At 35.9% G+C, this 14,111-nt stretch overlaps 1 protein-coding gene across 2 annotated transcripts in view; it reads right to left on the bottom strand.

The window, feature by feature from the left end:
• Window positions 1-9,031, bottom strand: part of COL1A1 (collagen type I alpha 1 chain) — a 38,434-nt gene extending 29,403 nt beyond the window's left edge. Inside the window, exons 1-11 of one of the 2 annotated variants that reach the window (XM_034415441.3) lie at window positions 8,828-9,031; window positions 6,340-6,531; window positions 5,403-5,440; window positions 5,260-5,295; window positions 4,586-4,678; window positions 4,420-4,494; window positions 3,313-3,357; window positions 2,103-2,156; window positions 1,776-1,829; window positions 1,059-1,112; window positions 573-626 (exon numbers count right to left, since the gene is read on the bottom strand). In XM_034415441.3, coding sequence (XP_034271332.1) covers window positions 573-626; window positions 1,059-1,112; window positions 1,776-1,829; window positions 2,103-2,156; window positions 3,313-3,357; window positions 4,420-4,494; window positions 4,586-4,678; window positions 5,260-5,295; window positions 5,403-5,440; window positions 6,340-6,531; window positions 8,828-8,909 — 777 coding nt within the window. In that variant the 5' untranslated portion in view covers window positions 8,910-9,031. The remainder of the gene's footprint in view (window positions 1-572; window positions 627-1,058; window positions 1,113-1,775; window positions 1,830-2,102; window positions 2,157-3,312; window positions 3,358-4,419; window positions 4,495-4,585; window positions 4,679-5,259; window positions 5,296-5,402; window positions 5,441-6,339; window positions 6,532-8,827) is intronic. The other variant, XM_034415442.3, reaches the window with a different exon arrangement.
• Between the last annotated feature and the right edge of the window lie 5,080 nt (window positions 9,032-14,111).

The following is a 14,111-nucleotide window of genomic DNA, read 5'->3' as shown; positions in this document are numbered from 1 at the left end:
CTTAATAATGGTGGAAAGAAAGATCATAAAATGGGGCAAAGTTCACTTAACAAATATTTCCCTTTGCAACAAATAGTTTGGGCTCAATTGTGGTCTTAAATCAAGACCTATTACATTAGAAATATAATTTAAACAAGTTACAGGAGTGAAATGCTAAATGACTTTGGATATTGTGAGTCCCAGGATGGATAGGAATCACAAATATACAATATCCAATTTTTAGAAACTAGCTAGATGCTTTTTTAAAAAAAGAATATATTTAATGGACTAGTTTGCTTGTGTTTCATATGCCTTTTAAAATAGGGGACATAAGGTATTACGAAGCTATAGTATATTCCTAAATTCACTTGACTATGTGGTCTATATTTGTGGCCATAATGAATGCCAGGAATTATGGGGTGAACACTTTCTGACAATGACTACAAACACTATTAACATTTTGAAAAGTAAAATGCCTAAAAATCTTCAGAAGACATGCGTACACAATCTAAGTAGTAATCTAGCTTTGGCTAGATTTTGAATTGTAGAATTTGTGAATTGTGTTGGATGTTGAATGATTGAAGTATGCTTACTCTGTGTCCCTTCATGCCTGGGAGACCAGCAGTTCCGGGAAGGCCACGGGCACCCTGAAAGAAATGAGCAAGACATTCTTGAGAATAAAGGAAGAAAAGAATTATAACAATTCACTTTTCAGCATGTGGCCTTAGCCAGGTCCCCATTTCACAACTAGCTTCCTACCACTACACTTATCTATGACCATGAACCAAAAAAATGTGTTTTTTAATTTCTTATTTAGAAATCAAACATTGCTATCGAAGTCATTTCAGTACTTGAGCTTATCTTCTCTAATCCAATATTTCAATTTTCCTGATACATATATGTGAAATTCCATTTTTTTTCACAACCCATTTTGCTGTTAAAGCCTTGTATTACCCTTTCTATGATCAAAAATAAATTTGTGTTTGAGCAGATGGACAATATATGATTCAACATAATAAAACAACTGCTGGCTAACTAACCCATCATTCCCTCCTACATATATGGACAAGACATCTTACCTGTGGGCCAGAAGGACCACGCTCACCAGGACGGCCAGGTTTTCCAGCTTCACCCTTGGAGAAAGAAGGCAGGAAAAAAAAAACTAAGCTAAAACAGTAATAATTAAGAAATCAGAGAATATTTTTTTTAAAAAAGGGACCTCAATTCTGTCATCTGCAAAAGAGATCGTTAACATTTGCAGAAACCAATCAAAAGTTATGGCCTGAAGCCTGAGATCTCTGATCTTGACAATGCAAACAGAACGTTAGAAGAAAAAATAGTGTGCAATAATTAAGAAGGTCTAGCTTGTTAAGTTACCTGGTCTCTACAAATAGCAGTTGAGGAATTAGCTTCCTAAACTGCCCCTTGGATGGTTTAATAGTGTAATTTTTTTAAATATAAGATTTATGGCAAGATCAAGGATGTAGTAAAATTAATAGTTATCTTTTGGAAATCTGCCATTCACTGTAGTGTATAATAGAAAGACCAAAGAAAACAAGAGAAAGTTTCCAAGAAGAGAAGCGAGACCCCCCCCAACTCATTTTTTTCCTATTGTTTTCTACGACTAGACTCGCATTTTTTCAGAAGACAAGGCGGGGCTGATACATCGTGAATCAGTTCCCTCAAACTTGTAGATTCAGAGACTTCAGTGCTTGGAAGTGTATATTCTATCTGTGGATAATTAGAGAAAAAATTGGGTTCCCTCCCCTCTCCCAAAAAATGATATAGTCACTCACATCATCACCATTCTTGCCAGGTGGACCGGCTGGGCCACGAGGACCCATTGGACCCTAGATGATTTATTGAGAAAAAAACAAAGGCATTAACATTTGAACAAATACATCTGGGCTCCTATTTATAACCTTGCTGATATCTTAAAGAACAGAAGCCTGTTTATAGCACATTTACGTTCAAAGACTATTCTAGGTAATAACAATTAAATTAAAAAAAGATAATTGGAAGGGGAAAAAAACCTGAAGACTGTTCTGGCTGGCTATAATCATATCGTAGCTCCCCTATCCACCCCCAAAAGGCAAAAAAAAAAAACATCAAACAACACTTACAGAAGAACCAGGCTCGCCAGGCTCACCAGGGGGACCTTGGAAACCTTGGGGGCCCTGGAAATTTAAAACAGGGACATATGTGTTAAAAAGAAAGCAATTCCAAAGAACACCCCTATTTGTTCTGGGCTGCATTACTAAGGATCTATAAACATTTTCTGCCATGTCCCAAATATGCTTTTGAAAAGGCAACTGGACTTCCCTTGTTTTTTCCTTGAAGACGTTTCTTCAGCTTCTTGGATGAGAAGCAAAACATCTCCAAGGAAAAAAAATGAAGTCCAGCTGCATTTTGAAAAACACCTTTGGGACAGCCATGACCTGAATGACTGAGAATCTCCATAGACATTTTCAGCCTTGCGTCTTTCATTTCCATTGCTGACTCCTGCCTTTATATCTTTAGCCCTGCAGTTTGCCTGGCATGAAACAATTGCTTTCTTCAGTGAAGCTGACTGTTTTCCCACAAAGCTAATTTACTCAATTTCTCTACACTCCATTTTCATTATTCTAATATAGACTGCAAATCTCTGTTAGGGATATGTTGACCCAAAGATCACTGAGGCTGACTGGTTGATTGTGTGACAAATAAAAAGAAGGAAAATATGTCTCTGAGAAAATACAGAGCAGATGAAAGAGGAATTAAATCCTCCTATCATATTAGGATTAGGTTTAGAGTAGAAGGAATGGATTTAAAAAAATTTATTTATTTATCTAAAATAAGCAAATTCTGCAAAGCAAATGATGTGTCTAGTTTTTTCTCTGAATGAATGCATATTGTGCATTCCTAAATTTAAAATTGTACAAGGAAGGTGGCATCTCCAATATCACAGAGGGAAATGAATATAACTTGTCTTTCTTCCCTTGTTTTCAACTCTCTGAGTTGTCTGCAAAGTTTGTAAATAATAGTAGGCCTTTCACAAAAAATTGCTACTAATGCTTTTGCACTAAAAAAACCTCCTCCAGTTCTGTGTGGGATTCTGCACAATTTAAGCAGCTTTGTACTAATTTTGAATAAATGTGGCTGATATTCATTAATAACTGAGCAGAGCATAAAATTCTTGTCTGCAACATGATAATCCTCACTTTTACAAAGTCTCTGCTCTTTAAAAGTGAGGAAGGAATAAAAAGATTTTGAAACATTCCCCTTGAATGTAGTACCAAATTTACATATCTTTGTTATATAAAGTTCATTCTAAAGAAGACAGAAAATACTTACAGGAGCACCAGGGGGTCCGGGAAGACCACGGGGACCAGCTGGACCCTAAACATCACCAAGAAATAAATAGTCAGCTTAAATTGAATTGATACAATTTCTCCTTCACCTCGGTGGATATCTATGTGCTTGAAGTCTATATAATCATCATATTGCCCTGATCTTGTTTGATCATTTCAAAGCCTTCCTTAACCGTATATTGTAGAACTGTTTTGTTGAGGAAGTCTGGCCTTGTATATCATTTTCAAGGTTAATTTTCTTCAGTCTTTTCATATCTCAGGGCCCAACTTCAATTTCTACCTTGATTTTCAAAATGCATTTTATAATTGCTATGTTAACAGTTACATGTAATTTGCAATCTCTCTAGCGATGGGTGAGTTGCCATTAGCTCTTTGCTTAAGGTGAAGCAAAAGGCAAAATGGATCATTTCCTCTTGAGCAAAACATCTGAATTTTGCTTTCTTCTTTTCAGAAGCAAAAAGTAGATTGTCCATTTCTGCTTCACTTAAAACCATATTAAAGGATGAATTTAAGCCACGTTTCAATTACTTTTTATTACAAAAAAAAAAAATTGTAGCTATAGTAATCACAGCTTCAATTCAAGCTATTGTCCTTAACTGCAATTCTCCATTCAATTAAGAAGACAATGTAATTATAATCTTTAAGAAGCCATTGTAACATTATGGTCTTAAACCCCACTAATTGCAATGACCTGCTTTTTGTAACTAAAGTGCCTCTGCTAGTTGTATAAAGTTTTATTATAAATCACACATGCTATCATTATGGACCTTAATTAAATGAGTGAATACCCATTATTTGAATTTCCTGTCTAGCTCCACTGCTTTTCTGCAGTACTTTTTCCAACCACACAGGTGGACCTTTGCTTTTCCACTGAAGTTTTCTGATGACACCTGTGTCTATATCTCCATAGATTCACTTCTGGTCTTAATAATTATTGAACCAAGAAGAGTCAACTCTTTTACATCATATAGCTTAAAGTTTACATCTATTAGCAGGTTTCAGTGTTTTGCTTCTTCTTCTTCCTTCTCCTCAGCAATCCCTTCCCTTCAACTAGCATTTTCTCCAAAACCTGAAAGACACCAGCCCTTACCATTGGACCAGGAACAGCAAGGCCAGCGCCACCAGATTTTTCATCATAACCGTAAGACATCTGAGGAGCATAGTTCTAGAAAAGGAAAGAGTGAAAGGAGGACATGTGAACAGGTACTTAAACACAAATGTCACATAATTAGATGGAATGAATGAATGTTGCTTACTCCACCAATGCCAACGGGACCAGGGGGGCCTGGAAGTCCAGGGAGACCGGGTTGTCCTGGGATGCCATTTTTGCCAGCGGGGCCTGGAAGTCCCTGAAAATAAATATAGCAAGAAGTCAGACATTACTATTATGAAAGTATATTCTCATTTATGGGCAAGATTAGAACTTGTTGAAAATTCCTACAGCTCTGCAAAATTTGGATGGGGGATACTTTAATGTCCCCCATAAACCTTAAAAAAAAAAACTACAACTAAGATGGGAACCTTTTAAAGGTATTAATTATGTATCTCTGGTGAAGGGGTCATGTATCTTTTTCTTTTTTTTTCTTTAAACAAAAGTTAAATATTAAAATTGACATGTAAGTTTTCATTTTGGTGCTATTTTATCTTACTGTTATTTTGGAAAGTTACAGCAAATCAATGAAATTGGAGTATGCTTCCCATTGGATGAAGTGCAATAAATGTAGCCATTGAATATTTTATGGGTAGAATAATGTGTGTGTTTGTAATACAAATCGTAAAATTATAGCAAATGTGTTATGAGCAATTATAGGATAGATTACCAATCTCCCATATTAAATCACAGTATTACAAAATGTTTTTTCCCATACTTTTGAACATGGCTTTTATATTTTTATCTTTAAATTTGAACTACAATCATGTACATACTTACCCTGTCTCCTTTGGGGCCTGGATCTCCTTTAGGACCCTGCCAAATAAAAGAAAAAATAAAGGAATTATTCATACTGCTACAGGAATATTAAAAAAAGACATAGCTAAAAAAATTGAAGTTTGGATTGCAAAAATGTAATTTACCTCTACACCGGTGACATCTGGGTAAGCAGGAATAGAATCTTGAATACAAAATGTAAGAGTATTAAGAACCAGAAAATGTGACCATCCAAATAGTTCATTGTTTTTTTATAAGCTTCTAAATTTCTCCTGCCTATCATGAGTTTTTTTAATGCAATGACGTTTATGGGTTAAACATGCTTATCACAATCTTCAGCTGGATGAATCCATTTATTTTCAGAAGATAATAGAACATTGAAACTTGTATCGTTAGTGACCCAATTAGAAAATGCCATGTGTGATTGTTAATGCCAAGCAGATTTCAAATTGCACACATTTCAGACAAATACAGTACTACCCAATTTCCTTTCCATGATATGCTATTTTGCTATGCAATAAAGCTTTGATATTGTAGCCTGAAAACATCTTCTCCAAACTTTACTCTCCTCAACTCTTGCCTAACTTCATAGATATTATCTCCCTTGACAGTTTCCTCCCTTCCTGCAAATGATTTTCATAAATATTTATATTAAACCCAAATGAATAGATTGAAATGGAAAGGGATCAGAAAGCAGCCTTGGGTAAGAACAATGATTTGCCATTAGTATTTAGAATGAAAACTTGGTATTAAGTGACTATAGAGGTGACAAATGGATTGGTGGATAAATAGAGAATTGTTAAATGTTTAAAAGGTGATTGTTTCATATAGACATGGCTGATTAGTTTTAAAATTAGATTTTTTTAAACAAGTGAATAAGAATAATAGAAGCAGATATGTAACTGAAAGTGAATTTAAGTACTGTAAGTAAATGATGGATGGTTTTGTGTAAAATGGACTAATAATAGATAACTACCAGAATATATGAGAATATATGAATGACAGTTCTAGCTGTCAGAAGAAAATGGACAATTAGGATGGGATGATAGAGTAGACAGGAAGGAGATAAACTATAGCTCATACCGGATCCAGGACAAACTGCACAACATTCGCCTGGAGAGACTACAGCATTGAGGCAGTTTGACACATCTTTACATACAATGGTATCACACAGTGTGTTACCATAGTCACACAGGCACAACACACACTTTTTAGGCCTCCAAAGTGATTTGTCTCGGTAGATTTTTCCATTGTGTGTGCAGCTTCCAGGTTCGACTGTAGAAGATAAAGATAAGTTGAAGATGAAGAGAAAGAAGATGGAAAAGAAGCAAGATGCAGGTGTGAACAACTGTTCTTTGGGCCAAGCACTAGCAAGAGCAGTAAAATGGAAGACATTTTAAGAACAGTGCCATTTGAACAACACATGCGTATTTTGGTGTTTTTCTCAGCATTTGCTTTCCTTTCTTGCACTGTTCTGACTTGATTCTCTGTGGGGCTTTTTAAACCTCATCTGCTTTTCATCAAGCACAATTCTATGACACAGGAAACGAGCTCACTCCACAGTAACTCTTTCCAGTCGCTTTGGAATTTAAACAAAACCTCTAGCCAGTTGTTACATCCAATTTGTAACCTCAGCATTTAGGCACTGAAGCCAATCCAAACACAAGGCAAGGAAAAATAAATTAATAATCTTTTGAAACAAGAAAGAGATGGGGGAGAAGAAGAAAGAGAAACAAAAATGGTGTCTGAATTGAAAGATGGTTCATGAATGGGAAGAAATTGTTTCTTATCAATAATGTGTGCTTTTGGGAAATTGAATCAAAGGAATTTTGGTGAGGAGACATGGTATGCCTGAGCCAATGCAAGGCAATTTCCACAAGGCAGGTGCAATGGATGAAATATTTTGCTAGCTCTTTGCATGATAAATGGAGGAGACCTAGCTAGGCCAAGAGTAGTAATTAAAGGAGAAAACCAAAATAAGGAACTTTTCTAATGTATGTCATTTCAAAAAGTAAAGAATACCATAATTATAAATCTTGATTCAGAGCCAGATGCTTTTAAAATTGAGTACTTCCTTTTAAAAGAGTGTATAGTTTCAAAGTTTGACTCCCCAAACCAGAAAAATATTTCACTTTGTGCCAAAAGGTTGGGAAATAACAAGATGAAAATAAGGAATTTTTTTTTAAAGCAAGAAAAGAAAAAGATCCATAGAGATTTAGGAAAATAAAATTTTCCTGAATATTGGAATAAAAGTGCAAACTATCCACAAGATGGCAGCAAAATATCCACAATTTGAAATCAGACGGTCACCAAAGTTCTCTGCTAAGGCATGTTAATTTTCTTTCTTTCCAAAGTGGGCAGTTGTGGTGTTCAACAGGCATATTTAGTCCTTGACTCCAGAAGGAGTCTCAGTTTGATTGATGTTGATTCCTTTCAAGGCCACCCCCACAACCCAGTTGGAAGGCTACCTCGGAATGGCTCAGTAGCCAAAAGCAAAAGAGAATTTCTTCATGGCCACTAGATGTCACCACTGGATATTTTTGACTAGAGGCGGTAAGTCACTCTGAAACATTTGTCGTCCAAAAGGCTTTGTCTGTGAAATGATGTCTAGACTTTTGTGCTTTATAGATTGCTGAAACATTTTCCTTATGAGTCATTAGGAAGCTTCCCCCACCACCCACCCACTTAAGAGGTTTGTGATGGCTTCTGCAGGCTTCTTCGGCAAGTCAGTACAACAGGCTTACTTTCTGTACTTCCTCTGGCTCATGATCTTTGTGCTTTAGTTCTCTAAGCCAATGACTTTTCCATCCTTTGCTGAATACCCCCTTTCTGTCCCTCCCCAATGACAGCCCACCCCTTTTCCCTCTCCCAACCTCTGCTTTACTGAACTTGGCAAGACAGCGCAAGGCTTTGAATTGGTCCAACTTGTTGCTTTTCCCCAAGGCAAGGAAAAAAGAGTAAGAGGGAGACCAGGAAAAAAAAACCCCACAATGCCCAAGGCTATTCCACAGCTGCTTAAGTTTACTTTTCAAAAAGTTCATGTTCTCTGTTAAATACTGCACTATCGTGGGTATAAAAGAAATCAGGTGGAATAAAAATTTTACTTTTTAGCCTTCCAAAGGTTCTTTCCCTGCATTCAAGGCACCCTTAAAAACCTCTGGAAGGTCAAGGAGATGTACTGATCTTCCCCTCTTAACAATAACAACAGTAGACTCAGAATTTATTAGAATATGTGCTTTCTTTGCCCAGAAGTATTTGTCTTTCAAGTTATAGCTTGAAACACGAATACACTGTTATAGCATATAACAATAATTTCATTTGCAGCAAAACATGACAAAGTGTTAACATCTCTTTCTCCAAGCTTGATGTCCTATTTTGTAGGCAGGGTTGACTCTTGCTCTGTGTATCCTGATTTTAAATGATTTGCAAGGCGGGGTAGAGAAGGAGGCAGCTTTATGTTCAACACAAAATAGTTAAAGAATAAGAGAAAATGCACTCCCCTCTCAGGATATGATAAAAACTGTCACTTAATTTATACAGAGAGTGCAAGAAAATAAAGCACTGTACATACCATCTTCTTCATTTTGTCCTTTGGTGAGTAGAACAGTTGCTGCTATCAAAAGCAGTAACCGGGAATCCACAAAGCTGAACATGTCTAAATATTAGACATGAAGACTCTTTGTATCCTAGGTTCTGCTTTAGTGTCCAGTCATACAGGGACGGTCTGCTTTATCTAGTTCCACTCCAGACCCCAGCAGAAACTTCCTACTGACTCTGTCAAGTTTTTAGGTTCCCTTTTTATATGATCCAGTGTCCTAGAGGTGGGTCCCTTTTTCGCTTGCTCCTGAGTGTTGAAGGGGGAGATTTTGGGCCAGCCTCTCAGCCAATCAGCAATTGCAGCCTACCCTCAGACACGCACACCACACACAGACACGCACACACACGCATGCACCCACTCCCAAAAAGTTGAGAAGCCAAGCCATGCCCCTTTCTATCCAGTCTCAAAAGATTGGACCATGTTAGCCTCCAAAGTAGTTTTCATTTGGCAGTGCACTTTTCAAGAAGAGGGAGGATTAGAAGGGGTATGAACTGAGGGAATGTACATGGGGGGAAAGGAAGAGGAAAAAGGAAGACAAGTTCCCACTTGGGAAAGTGGGAGCTACAGAAAAGTTCAGAAGAAGAGAGTGTTGCAAAAATTGAATATCCAAAGGCATGCAGTTACAGAAAATTGTACGCTGGAATTTGGAACTCCTACATGATCTAATAAAGCATCTGTGAAGGTGGGGCACCAGAGGGTGATATAGAGCAAAGCATGCATTTCTTTTTAAATAGCTTTTCTTCTTAAAATATGAACAAAGCAAACTTTTAGAGATCATGAGAACTTTCATTACGTATCCATTAATTTTAGTTATGCTGAGATTTGCTTAAATTTGGATGGTTGTTGTTTTTTTTCTCCTTCCTCCACTTCTCTCTCCATCTCAGAGTGTTGGAATAATTTATTTAATTTTAAAAAATAGATATAAATGTAGGAACAGTGAAAAAAAGAAAGTGATTAAAAGGTGCCACTGCAGTTTGTCCTGCTTGGAGAACATACTAAAGAAATGGGGAGGAATTGCAAAATTAATAATAATAATAAAATAGAAGGGCAAAGTCATGAGATATTCCTATGATTTAGCAGCTTCTTCTGTGCCGAAGGACTCTAATGTATGTATTGAGTTCTTTGACCACCAATAGTTCCTTATCCTCTTCTTTATTCCTATTGATGGAAACTGCATGTATGAATTGCTCTGCACACAAAGCTCAGAGTCCAGATATCTGTACTTATTACTGATTGTAACGGAAACTTTTGAACTTTATCTTCAACACATTGTCCTGGAAATTCCATAGAAATCAATAATACATAAATCTGGGAAAGATTGTGATATAAATATCACCTCAATTGGAACTTTCATTTAAATAAATAAAATACATCAGTACCGAAACATTTCTCTGTCATATTCTGTTCTTTAGCCTCTAAATATTGCAGCTATGTACAAATGGAGTGGTATCTACATATCTGTTTTGTTTCTCTAAACAGTATTATATAGATTAACCCTGTCAGAATGTCAAAATTTGTATGGTCAGGATAGACTGCAGCATGTGAATTTAACAAGAATAAACCCATTTTAAAATACTTTAAAGTTAGTTTTTTTTTCCAACTGAAAATAAAATGTTTCCTCATGACACAGTCCATTATTTTATTATTACAAATGTGAATAAAATATTGAAAAATTCAGTTTCTCCAACCTTTTCATTATTTTATTGATCACTTCTGCAAAATTTAAATGGAAGTCGCAAAGATTTCTTGTAACAACAACAATAAACATTTCAAAATCCACAGAGAAAAATGTAAGAATAAGTTTTTATGATTTATTATTAAACTAATTGTTTTTTGTTTAAACTTTTTGTTTAAACTCTTAAGGCATCTTCTTTCTTTTTTTTTTAAGTAATAAAAGAAAAAAATGTTATTGGCAAGGATCCATAAGTGTTCAAAAGCGCAAAGAGCCACGTTGGTTGGAAAAAGAAGCACCATTGTAACAACAGCGCATAAGATAGAGTACCATTTTTAGAAGCTGCAATTATGGGTGTGTTTAAATGTGTGTGTATCTTTACCAGCTATGGTAAACCATACCTTTCAACTCCTGGACTCTAAAATGAGAGTCGAGAAGCTTCTAAATGAGGGCCATCCTGAGACAAAGCATTCTGGAATAAAAGACATTAGGGGAGTCAACTTCCCATGAAGAAATAAACATGCAAAGAATGTACCTCTAAAGAAGTGGAGAGCTAAATACATTTTTTAAAATGTTGCTTTAGAAATTTAGGATTTAAGATGGGTCTGTGACATAGGTTACTAGCATCCTAAAACATGACAAATGCCTGTCATACCTATTCAACAAAAAATATCGGAATTCCAATGGTCTGAAATTCACTCTTTGAGAGGCAGAATGAAAAATCCCCCACACTTGCTGAAGATCAGGTAGCTTGTACATTTAATAAATAAATTAATGAATTAGCTTCAGCTGCATTGGCATTTGATCCTAGTCATGACAACAAAATGATATATATTGTGATGTCATGATGCAAGCATTATGATAGCTCATTTTGTCATTTGTCCCCCTTCTCTTGCCTGTCCCTGAGAACACCAATGCTCAGCTGGCAAATTCTGGAGAAAACATATGCCAAAAATCAGGGACACTAAAAAGCTGAATGAGATTCTATAGAACATGGAGCTTCATCAATGACATTAATCTGTGTGCCTTGACTGAGCTGAATCTAGCTTTTTCTGTGCTTATAACTATGCACAATGCAAAATAATAATATACATCAAAGTGAACACAACAACTCACTAAAACCAACTGAAGACCACACCTAAAACAAAGATTTCCTAATCAGAATGATTTATAATATTTAAGAAGTACTAAAACCTATAACTAAAATAGGTCTATTTTAGATTAGGATTTATATCTAAAATGAAATAAATATTAAATATTATTAAGACCTAGATTTAAAATAAATACTTAAATACTTATATTTCCAATAGTTGATTTCAGAACAGATTACTAATGAGAATACTTTTTAAATATTATAACCTTTAATAATTTGATACCTGGACTACAATCTGCATTCTCTCCACTTGCTATTGGTGTGCTCACTGGTACAATATAAATGTATTTTTTAAAAAAATTATAGGACAATATTATTTTATGAGCTGCCCAGGTTTGTGGTTACAATATGAATGGCTACATGTCTTGAATCAAATCAAATCAAATCAAAAGGCTGATTTGTAGTTGTGGCAGTTTTGATACATTTTCAAGTAGTTTGGTACCAATGGACAGAATTGGTCCTCTTCTGGTCTCTTATGCTTCTCTTTGAAGTTTTCCTCCATATTTGCATATTTCTGCATATTTTGCAGAAATATGCAAAATATTTCTGGATAGCCTTTGAAACAGCAAAATTATTCGAAATTCAGACATATCTTCCCCAAAGATATTTGGAGTATCATCCCCACAGTTAGGGGATAAAAATAACCAAACTTTTTTTTTTTTAATTTGATTTATATGCCGCCCTTCTCCGAAGACTCAGGGCGGCTTACAATGTGCTCAGCAATAGCTTTCATCCTTTTGTATATTTATACAAAGTCAGCTTATTGCCCCCACAACTGGGTCCTCACTTTCACCTTATACCATCTCTTCATCTGGCTTCATGTTTCATTGTGGCCAATAAGAATTTCGATAAGAATAAGAAGGACTAGGAAATATTGCTGATACATATATCATATAGCTTAACTATCATGGCACACTATTTCTAGAAAACAATGAATTAATAATTTTCAATTTATTATAATAATAATGAACCGAATAACTAGGTAACAATGTGCTTGGTGTTACTTCTACAAGTTGAGCATAATTTGGATGTGACTTGTAATGCATTGCCATTTTAATTAAATTCTTCTTCAGTGAACACAAAGTTAGTTTATAACGTGTTTGTATGTGCAATTAGATCTGAGGGTTAAACTAAGTTTACTGCTTGTGTAGTTTTCCTCCTCTTCCTGTGCTGCCTTGCAGCAATTTTGACAGGTGCTGATATCACTTAGTTTTTAGTATTCAATTACCTCAGTTCCATGCCTTGGGTGTGAATTTTGTTGAGACCTGACCTGGTCCAAGTCATTTCTGGCCCTCAGCAGAACAATTTTTGTGCTACATGCTAGGCCTTGCAGTAGTTGTGAGGTGACCTTCTGAGGGAGAACACTGTGATAGTGAGATCATTCTATAGTGTACCTGTCTATTGTTCCCTTACTTAACCAGTGCAATAGAGATGGGCCAATTTAAACGGCTCACCTCAGGTAACTAATGGCTCTGGATAGTTTCTTAAGTATATTTATGGACATTCCCAGCAATTTTATGGTCCCCTTGATTGTACAAGAAACGTTCCTCTATCCTCTCTACATTGCTGTTTTTCATGACAAAAAAGAAAAGACACGAGTGATATTTTCTTTAGCAAAACCACCCAGAACTCTGGTGCTACACATTTCTATTAATTTGCTAAATGTTCACAGTATTTATGCAAATAAGCACACAACTTTTCAGACACTAAAATCTAAAATATTGTCTTCACTAAGCCTACCTTGTGGTAGATTAAGCCTACTTCAAAATGTTATTATGAGAGCAAAATGTACAAATCTCATTCACACTTCCACGTATACGTCTCATAAAACTTACTATGTTTCTGGGTCAAACTGCTATCTTGGTAACTTCCCAGAGTGGGAAGTTCCTAAAAACAGGAAAGGTTTTTAGGAAAGCATCATTGCATTCTGTAAGCAAGCCTAGGTACTCCCTATAAAGATTTCCAGGTTCAGTTCTGGCATCACCTGATTCAAATCCTAGAGATCTGCTGGTGTTTTTATGTTAGGTAGGTTGAATGGCACAGAGTTCTTAAAGAAGAGATCATAGATGACATATTAACTAACAGTGTTAGTTCCCAGGTTTCTGATCTCACTAGGGTTCCTGATCTTGCAATATTGAAGCGATGAAGCATGGCAGCTGAAAATGATTTAAGGCGAATTTTAGTCTTAGATCTCTTACATTATTCTCTTGGATATTTTGTGCAATATGGAAATTGTATTAGGATGGGATCACAAACCTCGACTGGTTTGTGATCCCAGCAATTGACTTTGATATCCCCCAAGTCAGTTCTGATAATGATTATAGAAAATGTGAAAATGGGTCCCCTTTGGTTGCTTCTGATTGTTCATCTCCCATACAATACTCTACTCCCACTTTTTAAGACTTTAAAATCCAGAGCAATCCAATCTCTCT

This window comes from Pantherophis guttatus, chromosome 4 (genome assembly GCF_059756535.1).
Source record: "Pantherophis guttatus breed Tessera chromosome 4, ASM5975653v1, whole genome shotgun sequence".
Classification (NCBI taxonomy): domain Eukaryota; kingdom Metazoa; phylum Chordata; class Lepidosauria; order Squamata; family Colubridae; genus Pantherophis; species Pantherophis guttatus.
Note: the sequence above shows the minus strand (reverse complement) of the source record. Positions and strands in the feature narration are given on the sequence as shown.